Here is an 8761-nt window from a genome sequence, read left to right on the forward strand (position 1 = left end):
ACTCTCCTGCTGATGTTCAGGTGTATATCAGTATGTAGTGTCTCTACTTTAAAGAGTCCTCTCCTGCTGACGTTCAGGTGTATATCAGTATGTAGTGTCTCTACTTTAAAGAGTCCTCTCCTGCTTATGTTCAGGTGTATATCAGTATGTAGTGTCTCTACTTTAAAGAGTCCTCTCCTGCTGATGTTCAGGTGTATATCAGTATGTAGTGTCTCTACTTTAAAGAGTCCTCTCCTGCTGATGTTCAGGTGTATATCAGTATGTATTGTCTCTACTTTAAAGAGTCCTCTCCTGCTGATGTTCAGGTGTATATCAGTATGTAGTGTCTCTACTTTAAAGAGTCCTCTCCTGCTGATGTTCAGGTGTATATCAGTATGTAGTGTCTCTACTTTAAAGAGTCCTCTCCTGCTGATGTTCAGGTGTATATCAGTATGTAGTGTCTCTACTTTAAAGAGTCCTCTCCTGCTGATGTTCAGGTGTATATCAGTAGTGTCTCTACTTTAAAGAGTCCTCTCCTGCTGATGTTCAGGTGTATATCAGTATGTAGTGTCTCTACTTTAAAGAGTCCTCTCCTGCTGATGTTCAGGTGTATATCAGTATGTAGTGTCTCTACTTTAAAGAGTCCTCTCCTGCTGATGTTCAGGTGTATATCAGTATGTAGTGTCTCTACTTTAAAGAGTCCTCTCCTGCTGATGTTCAGGTGTATATCAGTATGTAGTGTCTCTACTTTAAAGAGTCCTCTCCTGCTGATGTTCAGGTGTATATCAGTATGTAGTGTCTACTTTAAAGAGTCCTCTCCTGCTGATGTTCAGGTGTATATCAGTATGTAGTGTCTACTTTAAAGAGTCCTCTTCTGCTGATGTTCAGGTGTATATCAGCATGTAGTGTCTCTACTTTAAAGAGTCCTCTCCTGCTGATGTTCAGGTGTATATCAGTATGTAGTGTCTCTACTTTAAAGAGTCCTCTCCTGCTGATGTTCAGGTGTATATCAGTATGTAGTGTCTCTACTTTAAAGAGTCCTCTCCTGCTGATGTTCAGGTGTATATCAGTATGTAGTGTCTCTACTTTAAAGAGTCCTCTCCTGCTGATGTTCAGGTGTATATCAGTATGTAGTGTCTCTACTTTAAAGAGTCCTCTCCTGCTGATGTTCAGGTGTATATCAGTATGTCGTGTCTCTACTTTAAAGAGTCCTCTCCTGCTGATGTTCAGGTGTATATCAGTATGTAGTGTCTCTACTTTAAAGAGTCCTCTCCTGCTGGTGTTCAGGTGTATATCAGTATGTAGTGTCTCTACTTTAAAGAGTCCCTCTCCTGCTGATGTTCAGGTGTATATCAGTATGTAGTGTCTCTACTTTAAAGAGTCCTCTCCTGCTGATGTTCAGGTGTATATCAGTATGTCGTGTCTCTACTTTAAAGAGTCCTCTCCTGCTGATGTTCAGGTGTATATCAGTATGTAGTGTCTCTACTTTTAAGAGTTCTCTCCTGCTGATGTTCAGGTGTATATCAGTATGTAGTGTCTCTACTTTAAAGAGTCCTCTCCTGCTGATGTTCAGGTGTATATCAGTATGTAGTGTCTCTACTTTAAAGAGTCCTCTCCTGCTGATGTTCAGGTGTTTATCAGTATGTACGGTCTCTACTTTAAAGAGTCCTCTCCTGCTGATGTTCAGGTGTATATCAGTATGTCGTGTCTCTACTTTAAAGAGTCCTCTCCTGCTGATGTTCAGGTGTATATCAGTATGTAGTGTCTCTACTTTTAAGAGTTCTCTCCTGCTGATGTTCAGGTGTATATCAGTATGTAGTGTCTCTACTTTAAAGAGTCCTCTCCTGCTGATGTTCAGGTGTTTATCAGTATGTACGGTCTCTACTTTAAAGAGTCTCCCCTCATTGAAAACATAATGTCCGAGTTGATTTTCTACGTATACTTGAGTCTTTATTTCCTTCTTCAAATGGTCTGAAAGGAAATCATCCACGCAACATGTGGCAAAATAGAGGAAAAGTAGAGAAGAAAGTGATGTCGGCCTCATGCGGGGGAGGTCACCGGCGATTTGCTGAGGACACACTAAACAAATAAAGCCCAAATTAAAACTACATTAAGTGCTTGAAATGTAAACCTTTAGCCGGGCTAGAGATATTAAAGCCTGGTCATTTAAACATTGTTTTAAACAGTTTTACACCGTAAAGATAACATGACACAGGGGGGCCACCCTACTTGTGGCTGGAGGAGTTTATTTACCCTCCTGAGGCCGTAGATCAGCAGCAACTCACCAGATGGCCAGAAGCACACAGAAAGCTAACACACACACACACACACACACACACACACACACACACACACACACACACACATACACACACACACACACACACACACACACACACACACACACACACACACACGAGTATAAATATACACAGCTACATGCATGAGCACTGTCCCGTGGAAACTTGGTTTTAAGTCATAAATATTTCACTCGAATATTAAAAAAAGGGCAAAACGTTTAACGGGAAATAATCCCTGGGGATACATTTAAAGGTTTAACAGTAAAAAATAGTTTTTGGAAGTACGCGGCATTGTCCATTGAATGTGAAACCTTGTGTTATGTTCACATGTTGGTGCTGTTCCAGTTCTATAGAACAAGGAGTTGATCAGTCAGTGGCTGACCTGCAAACGGGTAACAACGGCCTAAAACATTAAACCTGCTGCAGCTTCAGATATGAGGAGGGCGAGGGAGGGCGAGGGAGGGCGAGGGAGGGAGGGCGAGGGAGGGAGGGCGAGGGAGGGCGAGGGAGGGAGGGCGAGGGAGGGAGGGCGAGGGAGGGAGGGCGAGGGAGGGCGAGGGAGGGAGGGCGAGGGAGGGAGGGCAAGGGAGGGACTGGCGGCCGACGCTTCACTTTCTTCCCTACTTTTGCTCTATTTTGCCACATGTTGCATGGATGATTTCCGTGCCTTCAGACCATTTGAAGAAGTTAATAAAGCAGAAAAAGGAAGGATGAAGTATAGTTAGAAAATAAACATTATTTATTTTTCATAAACTAAAAATCCTCTCTCTGTATTGCAATACTATGGTGGCCACAAACACTTCCATTAGGAACCACGCTGCAGCTTCAGAACACACGAAGAAACATTCAGCAACTTGAGGAGTTCAATCAGACTTTAGTTCCACCTGGAGTAAATCCACCAGCTACCCTGCAGTATACAAAGTCATTCAAACTAGCTGCACCTTTACCAGCTTTGAGAACACTTTCATGATCAATCATTATAAAACATATCATATCTATTATTCTGAAATGGACCAATCTGCACAACGACTACTTTTACTGTCTTTCACTATATTTTGATGAGAAAACTTTTCTACTTTTACTTGAGGAACATTTTGAATGCAGGACTTTTACTGTAACAGAGTATTCCTACACTCTGGTACTTCTACTTTTACTCAAGAACAAGATCTGAGTACTTCTACTTTTACTCAAGAACAAGATCTGAGTACTTCTACTTTTACTCAAGTTCAAGATCTGAGTACTTCTACTTTTACAAAGTACAAGATCTGAGTACTTCTACTTTTACTCAAGTACAATATCTGAGTACTTCTACTTTTACTCAAGTACAAGATCTGAGTACTTCTACTTTTACTCAAGATCTGAGTACTTCTACTTTTACAAAGTACAAGATCTGAGTACTTCTACTTTTACTCAAGTTCAAGATCTGAGTACTTCTACTTTTACAAAGTACAAGATCTGAGTACTTCTACTTTTACTCAAGTACAAGATCTGAGTACTTCTACTTTTACTCAAGAACAAGATCTGAGTACTTCTACTTTTACTCAAGTACAAGATCTGAGTACTTCTTCTTTTACTCAAGTACAAGACCTGAGTACTTCTACTTTTACTCAAGTACAAGATCTGCGTACTTCTACTTTTACTCAAGTACAAGACCTGAGTACTTCTACTTTTACTCAAGTACAAGATCTGAGTACTTCTACTTTTACTCAAGAACAAGATCTGAGTACTTCTACTTTTACTCAAGTACAAGACCTGAGTACTTCTACTTTTACTCAAGTACAAGATCTGAGTACTTCTACTTTTACTCAAGTACAAGACCTGAGTACTTCTACTTTTACTCAAGTACAAGATCTGAGTACTTCTACTGTTACTCAAGTACAAGATCTGAGTACTTCTACTTTTACTCCAAGATCTGAGTACTTCTCAGTCATCTTCTTTTGCCATCACCCCCTCTGTTACGTCACGCTCTCTGAACACATTGAGAGGATTTACTGCCTGCTTCCTCCTGAATGTGACCTTCATCACCTCCTCTTCATCCCCTCCTCTTCATCACCTCCTCTTCATCCCCTCCTCTTCATCCCCTCCTCTTCACTCACAGAAGCACCCTCTCCCTTCCTTTGCCACAGCGTCACACAGTCTGCTCGTCTGCTCATTCATTAGTTTTGTATATTTCATATTAAGAAGACACGAGAGTAGAATTGAAAGGGATGAAGCCCTCTGTGATGGTCACACAGCGCACTGCGGCATGTGTTCTCTGTGTGTAACCCAGTACCAGGGGCCGTGGGTCAGTACTCATATCGTCCTGAGGTTAATATGCATGCATGCTCCTGTGTGTGTTTGAACTCATGTGCATTGCCTTGGGACGAAATGATCTCCAAATGTGGGATCCTGAAGTTCCTCCTCTTCTGTCCCTTCCTTTCCTGATTCATAATTAGATTAATCACCACCTCTATGCAGTGAGTCATGTGATCAATGCCCCACAATGTTTCAAACCCAAGGACCAATAAGTAGTGGTGTTTGTGCTTCACTGCTACACCTCCTTAAATCCACTGCATGCACGTGAAATCACCAGAAAGAGCTTTTCCGCATCACAATCTGTTTTATTATAAAGTAGGTTAAAACATACGATGAGTTTTCTTTCGTAATTGCGGTGCATTCAAAGACACAGAGAGAAGAAGCTAAACCAAATCTAAAGGAAACAGTAGTGTTATAATATAACGGCTGAGTGAGTGAAATAAATAGTTATGAGTACAGAGGTGTTTTCCATCTGCTCTGCCCAGTGTTTCCGGAATAAGAAGTATTACATAGAGCCACATTTACTTACACAACAGTTACCATTGTTGTTTAGATGGAGGAGATGTTTGTGGTAATAACTGGGATTTTAGAGAGCCATACATGGAGACATAAAACCTTCAAACAGCAGCAGGGAACGCGCAGAGGAACAGTTTCTGGTGAAAGAGGAACCTGGAGGAGAGGGCTGCTAAATCCTCAGAACTACAGGATGTGTCTTTTTGTTTCTTTTTTGTATGCATGCTTAGGTAACATTAAGCGTTAGCTCTTTTCCGCTGTAACAATGTAAATGTCCCCTCTATGGTACTAAAGGTATTCTGATCTGATTAACATTCACCCCTCCACACACAGTCACAGAGTCAGGGGCTGCCATACAAGATGCCCCCTGCTCGAAGGAAGCTAACATTCAGAAACTGTTGGCCATGCAATTAGAAGCAACTTAGGGTGAAGTACACATTTTGCCCAAGAACACCTCTGGAACACGTCGATAACACAGTCAGCATTCTGGTTATATTGTGTCAAATGTAATTAGGTTAGTGGCAATAAAAACATGCACCTCTCTCCAGACAGCAGCAGGAACCATGCAGAGCAACAGCTTCTGGGAGAAACGTGAGAAAGTGAGGTTACCTTGTCCTCGGTCCACGAAGCTGGTGATGGTGTTGGCCAGCCCGGCCTCGTGCAGCGTGCTGCTGTTCAGATCCCCGGTGGAGAGGGACCAGTACAGAGACAGCATGTAGTCGTGCGGGGTGACCAGCGGCTGCACGGCTCTCTGCGGAGCCCCGGTGCGCACGAGAGCAGCGGGAACCTTCCCCACCTTTTTCCCCGGTGAGCCAGCAGCAGCACCGACTACAGTCCCGACTCCTTTCCCCGCTGCACGTGCGCTCAGAGCGGCAGGAGCTTTACGCACGGGCTCTTTACGCACCGGGATGCCCGCGCGGTTCACCGGCACCACTGCACTGCGCGGAGGCGACGCTGCAGGAGCTGTAATTTTGCTTTTAATACCAGTCGTCTCTCCTTTTATTAACGGAGGACCGGCACGGATCCGCGTAATCCTCGCAGGACTCACCGGGGACGGTTTCCACGCCCCGAGCACCGGTTGCCTTCCTGCGGCTGGTGTTCTGCCGGCTCTCCCTCCTCCTGTCGGTCTGCTGAGGGAACCGAGGACGGGATGCAGGAAAAGCAGAGTCCAGCAGCTGAGCAGAAGACAGGCTCGCTTCACGACTTTCATCCTAAAGCCCTGTCGCGCTTTGCCAGGCCGTCATGGTAATAAGGCGCAGAAATGTTCAGAAATAAAAAATCTGTTTGGTTAAAAGTAAGAAGAGGGAGCAGTCCTGTTCTGCCCGACTCTCTCATCCTCTGAGTTTCCTCTCAGGGGTGAAGTGAACAGCTTCTCCCGGCTGTGCGCTGTGGACATGTGAACGGTTGTAAAAGCAAACACGTTGACTCAGAGTTATTAGAAACAAATCCTGCAGACCCTTATTCTCCCAGCCGTCTTGCGCAGGAACCATAGTGCAGCTCCGGGCTGTGGTAGAAGAGCAGATATCCAGAGAAAGGCTGAGGACATGTGGACCTGCAGTAAAGCCTCCGCGGCGCGACTCTGCTGCGGATCCGGAGAGAAACTTCTTTAAATCCCACTTTTTTTTCCAAGAATGGCGTAATGCCGCTGCCTCCGTTTTTTTTTCTCCTTCCCTACAAAGTTTGAACTCCGTCCAGTGAAAATATTTCTCACACACACACACCAACCTGCAGGTGCTCCAAAAAAATCCTCCAACAAACCTGAGCTCAGGAATTGGAAACGGAATTCCAGCAAGTAGTTTTAATTACCCCGTGACGTCATGCTGTCCGGAGTCATTTAACAGCAATATTTATTCCTCCCCTCTTTCCACCAATGACTCATCCGAGCTGTTACACTAAACACCCAAAAACACCCCCCAGAAGAAAACACAGGAAATAAAACGTTGCATTATGTCATATGAAGTGAGCAGACACACACACACACACACACACACACACACACACACACACACACACACACACACACACACACACACACACACACACACACACACACACAAACACATACTTAATTAATACTATGATCAGAGCTAGAGGATGTTCTCAGATATTTTACCTAAGTATAAGAAGCAATACTACATTGTAAGAATAATCTGTAACAAGTCAAAGTACTGCACATGCAAATAAAGAAACATCTTCACCCACTGGACAACACACGCAACATTAGCATCAAAATAAAGTTAAAGTACCAAAAGTACTTGTTATGCATTATCGCCCATTTCAGAATCATACCTTTAAAATGACTGCATTATGATTATTGATGCGCAGCTGGTAAAGGTTGGAGATCATTTTAATTACTTATGAAACTCGTAGGAAGTGAAACATGATGTTCATTAGCATATTTAACTATGTATATTTTAATTGAACTACTTAAAAAAAAAACTCAATATCGTCATGAATCCAAGACATTCGGGACAATTAGCTTTGTATTATCTTATAAATATAACGGTTGAATTGAGTTACACGCTGTTCTAATCTACCATAGCTCTTTTTAAATCTAAATGTCATTTTTGGACTTAAATATGTTGTTTTTGTGGCATTTTAGAGAAATAATTGATGGTGGCGTTTTTCTTCTGACAGTAGTCTCAACCTTAGGGTTTAATTTGCTCAACATCAGAGAACAACTGCACGGCGGCTGAGAAGGGCAAACGTGTCCAGAACTCTTCCATCAGGAGAAACACGCTGCAGCTTCAGAAAGGATGCAAATATAAAAACCCAAATGTTCCACATCCTCTAAATACAAAACGCTGAAGAAGCTCAAAACACAACGGAGACCAGGGGACACTAAAGAGAGACGCACACAGCTGGGAGACCAGGGGACACTAAAGAGAGACGCACACAGCTGGAGACAAGGGGACACTAAAGAGAGGCGCACACAGCTGGGAAACCAGGGGACACTAAAGAGTGACGCACACAGCTGGAGACAAGGGGACACTAAAGAGAGGCGCACACAGCTGGGAAACCAGGGGACACTAAAGAATGACGCACACAGCTGGAGACAAGGGGACACTAAAGAGTTATGCACACAGCTGGGAGACCTGGGGACACTAAAGAGTGACGCACACAGCTGGAGACAAGGGGACACTAAAGAGTGACGCACACAGCTGGGAGACCAGGGGACACTAAAGAGTGACGCACACGGCTAGAGACCAGAGGACACTAAAGAGTGATGCACACAGCTGGGAGACCAGGGGACACTAAAGAGTGACGCACACAGCTGGAGACAAGGGGACACTAAAAAATGACGCACACAGCTGGGAGACCAGGGGACACTAAAGAGTGACGCACACAGCTGGAGACAAGGGGACACTAAAGAGTGATGCACACAGCTGGAGACAAGGGGACACTAAAGAGTGATGCACACAGCTGGGAGACAAGGGGACACTAAAAAGTGATGCACACAGCTGGGAGACAAGGGGACACTAAAAAGTGATGCACACAGCTGGGAGAACAGGGGACACTAAAGAGTGACACACACAGCTGGAGACAAGGGGACACTAAAGAGTGATGCACACAGCTGGGAGACAAGGGAACACTAAAAAGTGATGCACACAGCTGGGAGACAAGGGGACACTAAAAAGTGATGCACACAGCTGGGAGACAAGGGGACACTAAAA

General features: G+C 44.0%; 1 protein-coding gene across 1 annotated transcript in view; it reads right to left on the reverse strand.

Annotated features, from left to right (window-relative positions):
• The window catches only part of gdf5 (growth differentiation factor 5), an 11719-nt gene extending 5060 nt beyond the window's left edge, over positions 1 to 6659 (reverse strand). The window contains exon 1 of the mRNA XM_079681017.1: positions 5697 to 6659. Within this exon, the coding sequence (XP_079537143.1) occupies positions 5697 to 6297 (601 nt within the window). The 5' untranslated portion in view covers positions 6298 to 6659. The remainder of the gene's footprint in view (positions 1 to 5696) is intronic.
• Between the last annotated feature and the right edge of the window lie 2102 nt (positions 6660 to 8761).

Source organism: Notothenia rossii (genome assembly GCF_949606895.1).
Source record: "Notothenia rossii genome assembly, chromosome: 5".
In the NCBI taxonomy this organism is placed as follows: domain Eukaryota; kingdom Metazoa; phylum Chordata; class Actinopteri; order Perciformes; family Nototheniidae; genus Notothenia; species Notothenia rossii.